This window comes from Megalobrama amblycephala, linkage group LG1, assembly GCF_018812025.1.
Source record: "Megalobrama amblycephala isolate DHTTF-2021 linkage group LG1, ASM1881202v1, whole genome shotgun sequence".
NCBI lineage: Eukaryota > Metazoa > Chordata > Actinopteri > Cypriniformes > Xenocyprididae > Megalobrama > Megalobrama amblycephala.
This window is the reverse complement of record NC_063044.1, coordinates 47,173,319-47,190,989: the sequence shown is the minus strand read 5'-3', so window position 1 is coordinate 47,190,989 and position 17,671 is coordinate 47,173,319. Positions and strand designations below refer to the sequence as shown.

Here is a 17,671-nt window from a genome sequence, read left to right as displayed (position 1 = left end):
GTTTTAGAAAAGAACATGCAACAATCAAAGACACAAGAAAGTTCCTAGAAAAAAAAAACAGCCAATGAGATAATAAAAATCCCAAGTGGACATGACAAGGGCTGCTGTCAATGATTTTCCTGTGGTCATTTTCTCCTTCGCACATCTTAAACTGTTTTTTTTTTTTTTGCCATGGAAACCGTGTCTCTACTTTCTTTTGACAAACATTGACCAGCTGACGGATGCGGTACACAGCGAGCGAGATCTTTTTGTCTTGGTTTTGCTTTGTTATTGCTTTTAATATGTTCTCTCTAATCAGTTTATTGCTTATTTGTCTCTAACTGCCTGTGATCCTCTTTCACGGTTTTGCCAACAGAGAAGCACCAGTGTAAATAAACAAGGAAACAATGAGAAATACCATATAAGATCCAGAAGTTGACAGTGGTTTGAACTACACTGTACACCTGGCAGATTGGGAGGGTGGGGATCATCATAAATTAGCAATAATGATGGTGTTTTTGAGGAAATGGATTTGATCGGGTGGGTGCGGGAATGAAATGTGGTGATTTGTGTCGTGGATGATAGATTATGCCTGCTTATAAAGTTGTACAGCTCTAGAAGTATTGGAGAATATCCCGATCGTGGTGTAAGCATATGCCCGAGCTCTTATTTATCACATGACTTCATCTGTCCAATGCATGGAAGCAGATGGATGTACCAAAGCAGTACAATTTTATGAGTAATTGGCAGTATCTACTTAAAATTGTGGTTTTGAACATGGTATGCGTAATTTGAGGAAACGGGTTGTGGAAAATACAATGGAAGCAACTGAAAACGGGTCTTTAAGATTTTATGATGGAGTGAAAGATGTCAACGTGTATTATTATTAATTTTTTTTTTTTTTTTTGTGCTAAATAAAAAGTAGCAGCTGCTGTGAACGGTTGTGTTTTGGTTTGTTATTTCTGAGTTCGTGGCCTGTGGTCGATCTCACGTCGTTTCTTTCATAGATCAGAATCACATTATTTCTGCCTTCTATAATGATGTTATTTCCTCTACACGTTTTTAGTTTTTCTTTGTGTAGGAAAATTTAAGTCTAGCCACGTCAGTCAAACATCAGTGGGGTCGACAAGATGCTTTGTTCTATTAATCCTCATGACTAAAGCAATAGACCCTAGAGCCAGACGAGTAGAAACTGCCTGATTTATTAGAATCCTTCATGAATATAATGTGTAACTTTTCAACCACCCTACACTGAGGCAGTGAAGTGTGAAAATCACATGGTACATAACCTTTAGCCATATTTGCTGTTATGTAGGGCTGAAATATTACTGTATTCCACAATAACCAATACAGTAAAGTACAGTAAAAAGTATTTATACGTCATCTTCAATGACTAAGGTTTCTGGATAAGGCCATGCTTTTATTGCGTGTTTTTTGTGTCTTTGACACAGTAATAATATAAAATCACTTCTTACTTTTGCAGTTTAGTATAATATCATCACATAGAAGTGTCATTGTGTAACACCATATTTCGAAATGAAAATCTTCAAAAGTTTGGAGTCAGTAAGATTGAAAGAAGTCTCTTATTCTCACCAAGGCTGCATTTAGTTGATTCAAATTAAAATGTTATTTAAAATTCAGCATCATTACTTCAGTCTTCAATCACATGATCCATCAAAAATCATTCTGATATGACGATTTGCTGCTCAAGAAACATTTATTATTATCAATGTTATGATTTTTATTCAGGATTCTTCAATGAATAGAAAAAGAACAGCATTTATTTGAAATAGAAATCTTTTGTAAAATTAAAAATGTTTTTACTGTCACTTTTGATCAATGTCTCCTTGCTAAATAAAGAGACAAGAGGCCATTACTAAACATGTTTTATGATGTGCAACAGTACAAATAGGTTTTAAGGATATGTACTGTTTAATATTAATTTTGTTTTCTTACAAATTTACACCATTAAATTGTATTTATTGGCTGTGTGTGAATGGAGAATGTCTTTTTTTAAGTGTGCCACTGTTCAGTTCTGCAGATGCAGGTTGTGAATGAGTGTTGGAAGAGGGGTCTTGCACTCTGTGCTAACAATTCAGACCCGGAGGAGGAAGTGGTGGTGCTTGAAAGATTAGCGTGGTCTCGGCTGAATCACACTAATAGAGGAATGCATAGACACATTTAGACGAGAAATTAGATGTGCGCATAATTAGATCTAACACTAAAATATTGCAACAGAATCACATCTAAGCACTATTTAACAGACAAAAGCTGTAAATAGTCCCACTGCCATCTGTTCACTGCTTTCTCACAGGATAGGCTACATATTGTGTGTGTGTGTGTGTGTGTGTGTGTGTGTGTGTGTGTGTGTGTGTGTGTGTGTGTGTGTGTGTGTGTGAGAGAGAGAGAGAGAGAGAGCAGTGTCTGAAATCAGCATTTCTGCCATCTTTGCTTTAATTCATCACTTCTGTCTGATGATCATGAACAAACACATGATGACTGATCATATTTACAGTAATTCTGCGCCACTTTCTAATGAGAGAGCTGAGGCTGATTTGTGCTGTTCTTCATTTGTGCTTATTTAAGTGACTGAAATATAAATATGTTACATTGTGTAACCCAGTATGTCATATCCTCTGTACCATTTCATTCTGGATATCATTACTGTCAAGATTCAGTCATCTTATATTTTGTTATGATATCTTCCCAAAAGGTTCTGACATTGTCAAGTCAAGACAATTTAATTTATATTAAATTATGTAATTTATATAGTGATTTATACAATACAGATTGTTTTGAAGCAGCTTTACAGTATTAAACAGGAAAACAGTGATGCAATCTTCATCAGAGACATTCTGCTGTTTTAAAGCAGCTCTACACAGTCAATACTGTCAATAGGGTTGCCACCCGTCCCGTGAAATACGGAATCGTCCCGTATTTACAGCCAAAATGACGCGTCCCGTATCAAATCAATACGGGACGCGATTTGTTCCGTATTTTACATAGGTCCACATTATGCAGCATCCCATGCAAATCACCCCAGCCGCGTTGTGTGAAGACCTTTTTTTACAGTCTATGGTGAAGACACGTCCTGATTCTGCCCCTGATTGGGTAATACTCGCTGCCATCATGGTTTGATTGGTTTGTTTCAGGTTCGCGGGCCGTGAATCACGGCCAATCAGAGTCAGAGGAGGGCGGGACGCCGCCTCGCCGGTTCTCTCCTGAGGCAGATAGTGTAATGTTTTATTTTTTTATCACCTCAAGTTTTTGATTGATAACGTTAGATTTCATATGCTGCCTATTAAGAAATAATGTTAATAATGTACATTAATCATGTTATGGTAGGATTTGTTTATTAAGGTTAAGTTGTACAGTCAGACACATAAGCAGTACTTTAATAAGAGATAAGAGATATATATTTAATAGCTACATATTTAATCAAAATATAGTACCTATGTGAATAAAATAAACAACTATTTGTTATGCTTACCCAATTTAAATAATTGCATCATTCAATACTATAGAATTAACAATAGACTATATAAAAATGGAATAAATAAATACATAAATATATTTACTTACCAATAATAAAAATGTTGTTAAGTGTTTTACTTAAATAAGAAATGTTTGTAGATATATCATCTCCAGTTATTTAGGTGTGGTTTCACTGTTTGGATGGTGTTACTGCAAACAATGACAAATATTTTAGCCAAAATCTTTGTTCACAACAAATGACAATTTACAATTTGTTTAATTTATAATTACTAAGTTATGGATCTGTTAATTTAATAAGTTAATAAAATATGGTTCACATCTCACAAGTTCCTCCAAAAGCTTATTTTTTGTGGTCTCAGTCACACTTTGTTGGCCTGTTTATTATTGTCATAGCTGTGTATTCAATATGACCACTTAAGTTGTGATAGTGAGAGACTGATTGCATCTGTTCACACTGATTTCAATAGCAGATATCTTATTATAATGTCCATTGGTATCAATCTTGAAAATATGTTTTAAGTTATGATATACCACCACTGGCACGCCATCGGGACTGTGGCCCCCGCTGCAGCTGGCCCTTATTTTTCTGTATTGAAGGTGGCAACCCTAACTGTCAATATTAAGTCAGTTCTGTGCTAGTTCTGTTTAATAACTCTGTAATCAATTATGAAACAAGTTCAATTAAATTACAGTGTACAGCAAAATTGAGTACACCCCCTCTGAACAAATACAAAAGATGTATTGTTTTTAGATCACTAATACAATTCATGGAAAGATGGCAAAACTAAAATGTATTAAACATATACATAATAAAAACTGAGAAATATATGTCATTAATAGCCATAAAATAAGTAAATTAGCCAATTTTGTTTAAATTAAGGATTGCAGAAATGAGCACACCCTAGATTTAATTCAACAAATGTATAATATTATAGTACTTAGTATGCCCATAATTTTGAATATACTGCTATGACCCTTCTTGGCACGGAGTGTACAAGCTCATGACAAGTGCAATACATGTCCACAGAAGGGTTTTCACCTTGGGAGAATGCATATCAACATTGTCATGTTGAAAAAATGCCCAACAATGCAGGGAATGAGGAAAGGGTAACATCTTCTGTTTCAAGTTTGTGTGTTAAATTACACAGTGGTGCGGGAATTCAAGTCAGAATTGATAAAGCACAACTCCCTCACACCTTCAGCTCTCATACATCCCTATATAAGAGCTTTACTACCACTGAACTTTACTGTGGGAACCAGGCACTTCTCACTGTACTCCTCCTCTAGCAACACCATAACATTTTGGATGCTGTTAGATCCAAAATGATTGGTTTGGTCTCATGAGGCCAGAGTATTGATTCCCAGAATCTATATTTTGTAAATATGGGCTTTGGAAATGGCTAACTGACTTTATTGTACTTTGGCTACAGTAGGTAGTTCCAGTGAGAACAACAACCATGCATGTAATTTCTGCAGGCTGCATCTAGGGCTGGACAATAATACAATATCAATATATATCGCGATATAATTTTTTTCGATAACGGTGATATGATTTTTAAACACATTTCCGGTATTTCGATATACATTACAACATTTCTCACTGTCTTGAGGCGCAGCCGTTAGAAAGAGCAGAACGTGATTGGCTATTTGCGTGATGACGTACACCACAGAGACACGCAGCCATCAGCCAGTGCTCAGCGTTAATATGGTTTGTTTGAAATAGCAACATGGAAAACCGACAGAGTGTTCAGATAATGTATGTTTCAGTCGATGGATGCGCAAAACGTTACAACAACGATAATCAAAAAGCGTGGACAAAACAGTCACTCTTTGTAAACTGTTAACAGCTAGTGCCGTATGCTCTAATGTCCAGTCATTTACGCCGTTATCACCCGGGTGTTGATAGCACGCCAGCGCAGGTGAGACCTGAACAGCACACGATGCTATCTGTTTAAACTAAAATCATTTAAGCCTTGCTGATTTAAACCTTCAAGAACAAGGCGCGAAAGAGAACTCGCGCGCGCTGTGAGAAGATTTGTGTGCACTCATCCGAAGCGCGCACACGCTTATTTCAGTCAGCGCGCAAATACTGAGTTCTCTTTCAAGTCTTGCGCTTCGGCGGACACATTCATACAAAAATTATGTCAACATGCCCGTCTTGGCGAGTATCCTAGCAAACATAGTCGGTTATGTCTTAAGTGAACGTATAACAGTCGAGAAAGACATCGCATGTGTAACAGTATATGTGCTAGATCGTGCATGTCTTAAGGCTGGAACACACCAAGCCGACGGTCGGCCGTCGGGCAGTTTTTCTTCGTCGGCCGACTAAGTTTTCTCAGTGTGTTCCGCACCGTCGGCTGAAGTTGGTCCTCGTCGGCCTTTTTTCGGCCGATTCGAAATGTTGAATCGGCGTTGGAGCTCGTCGGGCCATCGATGATTCTGATTGTCTGCTCAGCTACTGCCGCCTGCTGTTTGGGAAAGGCATTTCATCTCACGCAGGCACAGAACTGACGTGCTGCTTGGCCGTCCAGCAGGGGCTGGCGCAAAATGCGGCATCGGCATCTCGCAGCGGCACTTCCGGCGGCATCTCCAGCGGCCAGGGACTTCTTCGGCAGCTGTCGCTTGAGCGGCATCTCCAGCGGCCGCGGCATCGGCATCTCGCAGCGGCATCTCCAGCGGCCAGGGACTTCTTCGGCAGCTGTCGCTGAGCGGCATCTCCAGCGGCCGCGGCATCGGCATCTCGCAGCGGCATCTCCAGCGGCCAGGGACTTCTTCGGCAGCTGTCGCTTGAGCGGCATCTCCAGCGGCCGCGGCATCGGCATCTCGCAGCGGCACTTCCGGCGGCATCTCCAGCGGCCAGTGACTTCTTCGGCAGCTGTCGCTTGAGCGGCATCTCCAGCGGCCGCGGCATCGGCATCTCGCAGCGGCACTCCAGCGGCCAGGGACTTCTTCGGCAGCTGTCGCTTGAGCGGCATCTCCAGCGGCCGCGGCATCGGCATCTCGCAGCGGCACTTCCGGCGGCATCTCCAGCGGCCAGTGACTTCTTCGGCAGCTGTCGCTTGAGCGGCATCTCCAGCGGCCGCGGCATCGGCATCTCGCAGCGGCACTTCCGGCGGCATCTCCAGCGGCCAGGGACTTCTTCGGCAGCTGTCGCTTGAGCGGCATCTCCAGCGGCCGCGGCATCGGCATCTCGCAGCGGCACTTCCGGCGGCATCTCCAGCGGCCAGGGACTTCTTCGGCAGCTGTCGCTTGAGCGGCATCTCCAGCGGCCGCGGCATCGGCATCTCGCAGCGGCATCTCCAGCGGCCAGGGACTTCTTCGGCAGCTGTCGCTTGAGCGGCATCTCCAGCGGCCGCGGCATCGGCATCTCGCAGCGGCACTTCCGGCGGCATCTCCAGCGGCCAGTGACTTCTTCGGCAGCTGTCGCTTGAGCGGCATCTCCAGCGGCCGCGGCATCGGCATCTCGCAGCGGCATCTCCAGCGGCCAGGGACTTCTTCGGCAGCTGTCGCTTGAGCGGCATCTCCAGCGGCCGCGGCATCGGCATCTCGCAGCGGCACTTCCGGCGGCATCTCCAGCGGCCAGTGACTTCTTCGGCAGCTGTCGCTAGAGCGGCATCTCCAGCGGCCGCGGCATCGGCATCGGCATCTAGAGCAGCCAGGGACGCTATTCGGCAGCACCTGCCGCTGGCCATTATAATTCAATGTTGTTTTTTGTTTTATTTTAAAAACTGGGCCTACATTTAATCAAAATAACATAATATACCAGAAGACTATCATTTGTAAGCATTTATCACAAATTTTGTTAATAACGTTCTGATGCTCCACTACATAAGAGAAAGTAAATCACATGCTTTGATAAAATAAAATTGCAATGTTATCCATTGCTTTGAAATGCACATGAATATAAACTGATATTTATACAGAAATTAATTTCTGATAGACTATGCTGCACAAAGCTGAAATTGCGGCATCTCGTAGCGGCATTTCAGGTGGCATCTCCAGCAGCCACGGATATTCTTCTAATTTTAAAAAGCTACATTGCAACAAAATAGCATTATATATCACAGGACTGTCATTTATCATTAATTTTTGTTAATATGTAGGCCTTTTCTGACGCTGCAGTTGCTATCAGAGCACGCTGAAATTACTGCGTGTGTATATGAGTCATTCTACGAAACGGGTGCTATTTGGGTCCGCAACGTTTGATCAGATGCATAAGGCACAAAAAATGTCCCAAAGTCTGTTTCTAAAGCTTAAAGTTATTAATTCAAGTGTTCTTTTTAACATGATATATGATCAAATGTTTTTTTTTTTTTTTGAAGATTAGCATACTTTTTTTAATCATTTTTCATTATTACATAGCCAATTTCACATGTCCGTGTTAACCAACATGACACTTGCATCTAAAGTATCACCAAATAAGTTATTTTTTTTTTTTCAAACATATACTATTTTCAGGATTATATGTGTGTCCCTGTTTACACAAAATATATTTATTCACAATAAACCTTATATTTTTGGTAAATATTTTATGATTTGTGCACGTCCCTCAGTTTGACTTACCACCCCATCACACTAACTTGTTTTATCTATAAATAATGCTCTATTCCTTTAAATGACATCACAAAGCCTAAGTGACATCATTTGAGCCTTATAGCCACCAAGAACAAAAGAAGGCAACTATGCACATTTTTTTTTACATTGTTTATTTGTTGCTTTTTCATGTTAGGCAGGGCCCGACAAGCTTAAACTTACCACCCCGGTGGTGGTAAATTTCATCCCAAAATGTCCCCCTGATAAAAATCATATTCTGGGGGGGGGTAAAACTTTTGGTAAAATTTACATTCCAAGGGCTAAATATCATGTTATTTGGGCTCGCTTCAACCCGCGGACATGAAAAACAACACACGGCAACAGTGTAAAAGTAGCCTAGCCCAATTTCGCAGGAAAAATGCAGACTTGGCAACAATGTTTGGTTCATTAATTCACTCATTCACTCACTCACTCACACACTTTTTACTCAATTTGAAGGTCTCCCCTCCCCCAGTTTTTAAAGTTTAAAACCAGCAGATCATATAGAGAAACACTTCGTCCATACCACCCCGTCACATCAGTTACCACCCCGTTACAGGGTCATTTTGTTAAAGGTTTATGGAAAGAAAATGAAATATTACATAAATTAACGTTGAATGATGTTCTTGTTGTGTGGACTGATCAGATAAATGTAACTTTATTTGTATTTTTTAAGTACAAACAATGAGGCCATTGAAAGGTCAAAAGGTCAATTTCAAGATTAAAAATCTAAAAATAAGAAATATATATGAAATTACAGACTTTCTACTGATGGTTTCCAAAAAAAAGGGACATTTTTCTATTATTAGGAAAACATTAGATTTTAAAAATCTGTTTCTTGTTTTACTATTCCAATGGACAAAGCTGAAATTGCGGCATCTGCAGCCACGGACTTTCTCTGGCAGCTGTCGCTGTTTGTGGCACCTGCCGCTAATTCGGTGTAATATTTTCACTTTAAAACTACGTTTGAAGAAATTAATATTAAGCTGCTATATACACAGGACTGTCATTACATTATATAGCTACCATAAGTCATATACACACGCAGTAATTTCAGCGTGCTCTGATAGCAACTGCAGCGTCAGAAAAGGCCTACATAACAAAATTAATGATAAATGCTTACAAATGACAGTCCTGTGATATATAATGCTATTTTGTTGCAATGTAGCCTTTTAAAGTTAGAAGAATATCCATGGCTGCTGGAGATGCCACCTGAAATGCCGCTACGAGATGCCGCAATTTCAGCTTTGTGCAGCATAGTCTATCAGAAATTAATTTCTGTATTAACAAAATATCAGTTTATATTCATGTGCATTTCAAAGCAATGGATAACACTGCAGTTTTATTTTATCAAAACATGTGATTTACTTTCTCTTATGTAGTGGAGCATCAGAACGTTATTAACAAAATTATAAATATAAATGCTTACAAATGATAGTCTTCTGGTATATTATGTTATTTTGATTAAATGTAGTTTTTAAAATAAAACAAAAAACAACATTGAATTATAATGGCCAGCAGCAGGTGCTGCCGAATAAAGTCCCTGGCTGCTCTAGATGCCGATGCCGCGGCCGCTGGAGATGCCGCTCTAGCGACAGCTGCCGAAGAAGTCACTGGCCGCTGGAGATGCCGCTCTAGCGACAGCTGCCGAAGAAGTCACTGGCCGCTGGAGATGCCGCCGGAAGTGCCGCTATGAGATGCCGATGCCGCGGCCGCTGGAGATGCCGCTCAAGCGACAGCTGCCGAAGAAGTCCCTGGCCGCTGGAGATGCCGCCGGAAGTGCCGCTGCGAGATGCCGATGCCGCATTTTGCGCCAGCCCTCTCTCTGAACGTCGGCTGTTTAGCGTCGGCTTGGTGTGGCAGGGCAACTTTGGACACAGACGCTGCCGACGTGAGCCAACCCCACAGTCTGCTTTCGTCTCCGCTAGTTCGTCGGCGTCGGCTTGGTGTGTTCTGGCCTTTAAAGGGAAAAAAACTATTCCTGCTGCCTGTTTTTAATGTTAAATCAAACAACAAATAACAAAGAAATCACTCACTGCTCTTGACTGAATAGTTTTTGTAACTTCAATAATGATTAATCTTTATTTATTTTATACAGTAAAGATAATATGCAGTGTTATTTTATATTTGATTACTTTATCCATTTTCTGTACCTGAAAACTACTGTTAGATAACTGAAAACCTGAAAAGCACTGTTTATTTTATTTGAATATTTGCTTTATTGTACTTATTTGTGATGTTGCTTGTAGTTTGATTGTTTGTTCTTATTTTCTTTATTTTTATTTGACAGTAGTCCTATTTTTAGGGTCACGGTTTCGGTACGGTTCGGTATGTGCTAATAGTGGTTTGCATGGTGCTGACACAGTTTGCAAGAATCTTGCAAAAGAGTATCATCTGAGTTTAGAAGGATCTCATTGGCCAGTGTGTTAAATGTCTTGTGACTGTTTCAAAGTGTTGCTGATTTGGCATAATTATTTCATAAGTCCCTTATTTCTTGCTCAAACGAAACATTGTTGGACATTCACGTTGGTTTACAAAATACCACAAATGAATTAAAATTGCATAATTATGGACAAAAAATGAAAGTTCCAGATTGTGTGGCAACTTGTTCTCTTGCATTTTACTCTAGTCTGTACAGTAAGTGGCAAGCTAGTATTTTTTTCAGCAGTTTCTTAATTCTAGAAAAAAAATCTTACTATTCTTACTAAAATATTAAAGCGCACTACCTGTATAACAAACCAGTGTATGTGTGTGTACGTTTTTCTATCCCGATGGGGACTTCAACCTGAATGCACACTGACTCATGGGAACTCGTGTCACAGTGGGGACCTAAATTTAGGTCCCATGGGGAAACAAGCTTCTAAATCATACAGAATGATTTTTTTTTTTTTTTTTTTTTTTTAATGTAAAACTGACAGTTTTCTGTGATGGGTAGGCTTAGGGGTAGGGGTAGTGTAGGGGGATAAACCATTATGTCTATGGAGAGTCCCTACAAGGATAGTAAACCAGACGTGTGTGTGTGTGTGTGTGTGTGTGTGTGTGTGTGTGTGTGTGTGTGTGTGTGTGCACACGTGTATAATCAGTTCTATATCACATAGACAAACTGTATGAGTCATTGATCACTGATGTTAACTCTGATAATGGTGTTAGAGAAAAGGAAAATAAAACTACAGATAAATAAAAACTAATTCTAAATTGATTTGTATATCCCAGACACATAATAACCTAATAGGAAATGACAACAGGAAATGATGAAAGGAAAGTGTGGCAGCTGAATCTCTCAAATACCAAGTCCAATCAGAGCAGTTCTCTATTTGAAAATCAGCAGTAGCAACAAAATGCCTGAAAATATTTACATAAACACTTTCCAACATCACAATTCAAGACCAGCAGAGAAAGACCAACGTAAGTGCTTTTTTCTGTTTCACCCTAATTTATATTTAATATAATCCAGGGTAATCGGATACATGTTTCAGCCATTACACAAGATTAACATCTTGGTATTATTTATATATGTAATTTTATATGTGTGTTATGAACTTGAAATTAAAAGTTTTTTTATATTATTATTCGTTTGATTTTCTCTCTCTTCATGTTAAACACTCAACATCATTCACATTTTAGAATGTGAAAGAATTCAATACTAAAAATCTTGTATATGATGTAAATTGAATATTGCTTTCCAATCATTTTAATTCATTCTTAGCAAGCTTTATGAAGGAGTTGAAGCTGGAGTTGTGTTTAACAGTGATTATTTTAACGGGCTCATGACATGACAACCAAACCCCTTTTGAGAATGAGCTATAAGAGTGTTTGGTTGCCCAAAATAACCTGCGATCTGCCTGACAGAAAATGCTTCTGAGAACTATTGATATGTTTAATTATTTATTTCAAAGTATTCATTTCTCTACTTATAATGTATTTTCAGAGAAGGAGTGTGTCAGTGATAAGAGAGATGGTGTCTGTATGGTGGTTCTTCTCTCTGTTCTCCTCTTCCTGTCTCTGCTGGTGAATGCAGTGTTGGCTTACCTCTGTGAGTAACCTCATGTTTTATACATCAGTTGTGTTTGCACTGTGTATCAATTTCTCAATACTATTTTATGCTTCACAGATTACACCAATGACACAAATCAGTTAATGGGATGTGAGCCAGTGACAAATAACTCAAACCTAGGTTTGTAAAACACATTTTCTTATTCTATTCTATTAGTCAGAGTATTTAATATCTAATTCATTTATCATTTAAATTCACTGAGTGACTTTTTAAACATTTCTTTTTTATACTACAACACAACCACAGAAGTTAACAGGCCATCACTCCCTTGTACTTACAAAGGTATGTCATATTACCGCTATTCAGCATATTTGGCAGGGATTACAAGGCCTTATAATCATTCTGTGTGCTTCTGTATGTTTTCTCTATGTATGTTCAAGTTAATATACAGCATATTTTTCATGTTACGGATGTGCATGTTTGTATGTTTCTTTAAATTGGACAATTAATAATTCTGTTATTCAATGAGAATTTAATGCACAAATTTAAAAAACCTCAATAAACACAGAATAAACTGTCACTTCAGGTTTGCCCGAGAGGTGGGTCCAGGACAAGGGCAGATTCTATGTTTTCTCCAATAATACAAAAGACTGGAACAGCAGCAGAGAACGCTGTCAGGATCTGGGTGGAGACCTGGTCATCATCAACAGCACTGAGGAACAGGTACATATAAAGAAATAGAATTTAAATAATTAGTGGTTTTGTTAAAGCTACTATTGCTAGAGTTTTATGGACATGAATGATCTACCTAAATTTCTGCGAGTCAAATCTATTGTAGGCACCAAAATATCATAGAAACCTATAGGAGTGGGTATCTTTTGGCTTGAGACAGCGTGAAACCACTCTGAACGAGAAGATGCATAGGTCTAAAAACCATAACTGCATGAAACACTCAGTTGCTCCTTATACTTTACCTTGGTTGCATTGTACAATCTAAATGTCATATTTGCATTTTGTCCATACTAAAAATCATATTTCAGCCCTATGTCTTTTTTTTTATTTTATTTTTTTAGGAATTTCTTGCTCAGCAAATAGTCACTTCTAATGCATTGGTGCTACACTGGATTGGTCTGACTGACCGCCAGACTGAGGGGACGTGGCTATGGGTGGACAACACCCCCTTAAACAACAACCTCTCGTAAGTACCATTTTATTTCAAAATTTGATGTGCTTTGAATGGCCTTTGTTAGAAGTTATTTAAGTGTCATATGGATTTTTGACATTTTTATACTCTTATTTTGTCCTGTCAGATGGTGGATTTTCCCCCCTGACGATCATGATACAAGTGATCCCTTGGGTGAAGACTGTGCTGTATTAAATGGATATTTAAAAGGAGAAAAATGGGGAGATATTTCTTGTTTGAAAAAGGAAAGAAGCATTTGTGAAATTCCATGTTATTGATCAATACTAAAGTATCGTTAATGACTTTCAATATCCCTGTTTATGTGTATTATAGTATATATAATATGTATTACAGTGTATAATCTGTGTAGCTCTTTATAAATAATACATTTGTATTCTTTATTTTGTAATTATTGTTAACAGCACTGGCCAATTGTACGTCATTGCCTTTAAAATATTATGCACTTTCTTTACAGCATGAATGAATGAATGAATGAATTAAAAATAGACATGAATGGATATGTACAATGGATACAGCACTATGTGAATGTGTGCTTATAATGTGAATGCCAAATGTCATTTTTAATCTTTCTGAAGCCTCTTTATAACATTCAGATGATCTATTCTAGAGGCTTCTGCCCCCTGGTGGATTAGCCAATGCTCTTCAAGAAGTAAAAGGACTTGCAATATACAGTAGTGGCCAAAAGGGATGTCCGGAGGGGATATTTGCCATTCGAAAACATCCTCTCATGCCTAGCCTCCTCGCTCTGCTCCTCTTACCATTTTTTTCCTGGACTTGCAGTCAGACTCGAATACAACGAATATGACGTTGTATCTTAAAAGAGGTAACTGCCAGCTTAACTGCTAAAACAATGCATGCTGATCTCTTCAAATTTTAACTGTGGGAGAATTATTTGGGGGGTCTGTGCCCCAGTACTGATCAAACTCTAGAAATGCCCATGGAATGACCACTTGGCCAAAAATGACATCCACACAATTTGGGATGTTTCTGTCAGGGTTATGTTTAGTTTGGCCCGTGTCTCTGTTGGACTTGGAGTTGTTGTTTTTTTCTCTGTCGTTGTTCACTGTTTGAGGGCATGTTTGCATGACAATGGTGTAGCTACTAAAAACTGAAAAGTATTTCCTTTGTTTGTTTGTTTTCGCATACAGACGACATTTTTAAAATGATCCAAGTTTACACTGATCCACAGAATCGACTAAAAACGCTGTATTATGCTTCCAGACCAGTAGCTGGCGATGCCACTTTGTAAAGAAACACTACATGCCTGTAGACTGTAATATGCAACATTGTTATTGATATTTTAAAGGATTAGTTCACTTCAGAATGAAACTTTCTTGATAATTTACTCACCCCCATGTCACCTAAGATGTTTATGTCTTTCTTTCTTCAGTCAAGAAGAAATTAAAGGGTTAGTTCACCCAAACATGAAAGTAATGTCATTTATTACTCACCCTCATCTTCAGAACACAAATTAAGATATTTTTGATGAATTCTGATGGCTCAGTGAGGCCTGCATTGCCAGCAATGGTATTTCCTCTCTCAAGAAGATCCATAAAGATACTAAAAACATTTAAATCAGTCGATGTGAGTACAGTGGTTCTATCTTAAAATTATAAAGTGATGATAATATTTTTTGTGCGCTAACAAAACAAAATAACGGCTTTTTAACAATATCTAGTGATGGGCGATTTCAAAACACTGCTTCAGAGCATTATGAATCTTTTGTGTCGAATCAGTGTTTGAATCGCGTATCAAACCGCCAAACTGTTGAAATCACCTGACTTTGCCGCTCCGAACCACTGATTCGATTCATAAAGCTCCGAAGCTTCATGAAACAGTGTTTTGAAATCAGCCATCACTAGATATTGTTAAAAAGTTATTTTTTTATTTTTTTTGACGCACAAAAAATATTCTCGTCACTTTATAATATCAAGGTAGAACCACTGACTGAACTCACATGAACTTATTTAAATATGTTTTGAGTATCTTTATGGATCCTGAGAGAGGAAGTACCATTGCTGTCAATGCAGACCTCACTGAGCCATCGGATTTCATCAACAATATCTTAATTTGTGTTCTGAAGATGAACGAAGGTCTTATGGGTGTAGAACGACATGAGGGTGAGTAATTAATGACATAATTTACATTTTTAGGTGAAATAGGCTAACCCTTTAAGGATTTTGAGGAAAACATTCCAGGATTTTTCTCCATATTATAGTGGACTTCAACAAGGGACAACAGATTGTTAACCCTTGTGGTAAGAAAAAGGGTGTAGAAACAAGAAAGCAAAAGTCTTTGTTCATTTTCAAGCCTACACATTAATTTATCTTTTTGTGATCAGTTGTTTTTATTCCAACCACAACAGAAAAAACAGAGTGCACATTTAGGTACAGACTTTTTTTTAGTCCTAATTCATTACAATAAGAATGTCAAGATCCAAAACAACTCATACGTACAGTAAATCTTGATAACTGGATATGTTGGCAAGTAAGTCTCTACGTGTATTTTTGAATGTACATTTTGTTTTAATGGCATGTACTGTATGTCTAAAGGTCTGTGGTTTCTGCTGCTTTATCACACATCTATTTGTGTGAACTGTGTACAGCAAAAGAACTACAGTTCAGTAATAAAGGGATGAAAACTTGCTTTAGCAAGTTTCTAAGGTAACAGATTACATCCATATAGAAAACCATAAATGGCATGAAACACAAGTGTTCAAGAAACATTGACCACAGATAATCATTTATCATTCATTGTTTGAGATGATGCCCCCCAACAACCAATAACAAAGTGACAGGAAATGATGGCAGGAAACATCATTACTGAACTAAAGCACCCCTCTCCACCCCACCCCCCAAGCCAGAATTCTTCACTAGATCCTCTCTTCAGTTCTCAATTCTTTACTTGCAGAAAATGTCTGAAGCAATTTATTCCAATACTCTTCCAATACCAATCTCAAGATCCGCACGTAAAGTTACAAGTAAGTGCTGTTTTGCAACTCAATTTTTGCAAATTAATTGTTTCAACAGCTTTCTTTCACTTTATCTTTTAATTTTATTGATTCATTATTATTTTTATTATTATAGATTTTAGAAATTGTGTTGATAAGAGAGCTGGTGTCTGCATAGTGGTTCTTCTCTCTGTTCTCCTCTTCTTGTCTCTTCTGGCTAATGCGGTGCTAACTTACCTGTGTGAGTATCCTCATGTTTTACATGTACACATTGCATTGCAGTATGTATGTTAACTACATGCATTACATATTATTATTATTATTAGTAGTAGTAGTAGTAGTAGTAGTAATAGTTACATTATTTTTTAAATTTCCAACTATCCAGCTCCATATATTTTTATCACATGTCACATGATTCATTTCAAACATGTTCTTCACTGACACTATTGTCTCCTAGTGAACAAGTACACTCACTTTGATAAAAATGTGTTAGCGGCAAAACTTTATGAACTGTCACACTGAGGGACAGTTGTAATTTGTGTTAAAACAGTTATATAATCATTTTCACATAACACAGTATTTATTCCACTCTTTGTTTAGATTCAAATAATCATATAAAAATGATTTTCTGGTCTTAATTTTTTTAATGGTTTTCTGTAGTTTCCCTGACTGAGCTTATAAAAACATTGTTATTCATTTAGTCTGTAAATTGTGGAGAAAAGTCTAATTTGGATGTCTCAAATCAGTTAGAGGATTAGTTCACTTTCAAATAAAATTTTCCTGATAATTTACTCACCCCCATGTCATCCAAGATGTTCATGTCTTTCTTTCTTCAGTCGAAAAGAAATTAAGGTTTTTGATGAAAACATTCCAGGATTTTTCTCCTTATAGTGGACTTCAATGGCCTCCAAACAGTTGAAGGTCAAAATTACAGTTTCAGTGCAGCTTTAAAGGTGCCGTAGAATGTTCTTTCACAAGATGTAATATAAGTCTAAGGTGTCCCCTGAATGTGTCTGTGAAGTTTCAGCTCAAAATACCCCATAGATTTTTTTTCAATTAATTTTTTTAACTGCCTATTTTGGGGCATCATTAACTATGCACCGATTCAGCGCACGGCCCCTTTAAATCTCGTGCTCCCCCGCCCCCGAGCTCTCGACTATAATACAGTGCATAAACACAGTTCACACAGCTAATATAACCCTCAAATGGATCTTTACAAAGTGTTCGTCATGCAGCCTATCAGATCATGTGAGTATGGTATTTATTTGGATGTTTACATTTGATTCTGAATGAGTTTGAGGCTATATGCTCCGTGGCTAAAGCTAACATTACACACTGTTGGAGAGATTTATAAAGAATGAAGTTGTGTTTATGAATTATACAGACTGCAAGTGTTTAAAAATGAAAATAGCGACGGCTCTTGTCTCCGTGAATACAGTAATAAACGATGGTAACTTTAACCACATTTAACAGTACA

At 38.3% G+C, this 17,671-nt stretch overlaps 1 protein-coding gene across 2 annotated transcripts; it reads left to right on the top strand.

The window, feature by feature from the left end:
• The first annotated feature begins 5,346 nt into the window (after positions 1 to 5,346).
• LOC125272374 (C-type lectin domain family 4 member E-like) lies at positions 5,347 to 14,362 on the top strand. 2 transcript variants are annotated; one of them, XM_048197173.1, is made up of 7 exons: positions 5,347 to 5,393; positions 11,975 to 12,079; positions 12,158 to 12,220; positions 12,347 to 12,382; positions 12,627 to 12,763; positions 13,114 to 13,238; positions 13,351 to 14,362. In XM_048197173.1, the coding sequence occupies exons 2-7, from the start codon at positions 12,013 to 12,015 to the stop codon at positions 13,499 to 13,501; spliced, it is 579 nt and encodes a 192-aa protein (XP_048053130.1). In that variant the 5' UTR covers positions 5,347 to 5,393; positions 11,975 to 12,012; the 3' UTR covers positions 13,502 to 14,362. The 2 variants fall into 2 exon arrangements, with proteins under 2 accessions (XP_048053130.1, XP_048053122.1); XM_048197165.1 differs by lacking the exon at positions 5,347 to 5,393 and adding an exon at positions 11,127 to 11,451.
• The last annotated feature ends 3,309 nt before the right edge of the window (positions 14,363 to 17,671 follow it).

Excerpts from the sequence above, each read along its gene's own strand:
- LOC125272374 (XM_048197165.1), top strand. The coding sequence starts at position 11,385 with ATGCCTGAAAATATTTACATAAACACTTTCCAACATCACAATTCAAGA. Across the intron at positions 11,452-11,974 it reads ACCAGCAGAGAAAGACCAAC|AGAAGGAGTGTGTCAGTGAT; the intron begins GTAAGTGCTTTT and ends ATGTATTTTCAG. Across the intron at positions 12,383-12,626 it reads ACTCCCTTGTACTTACAAAG|GTTTGCCCGAGAGGTGGGTC; the intron begins GTATGTCATATT and ends CTGTCACTTCAG.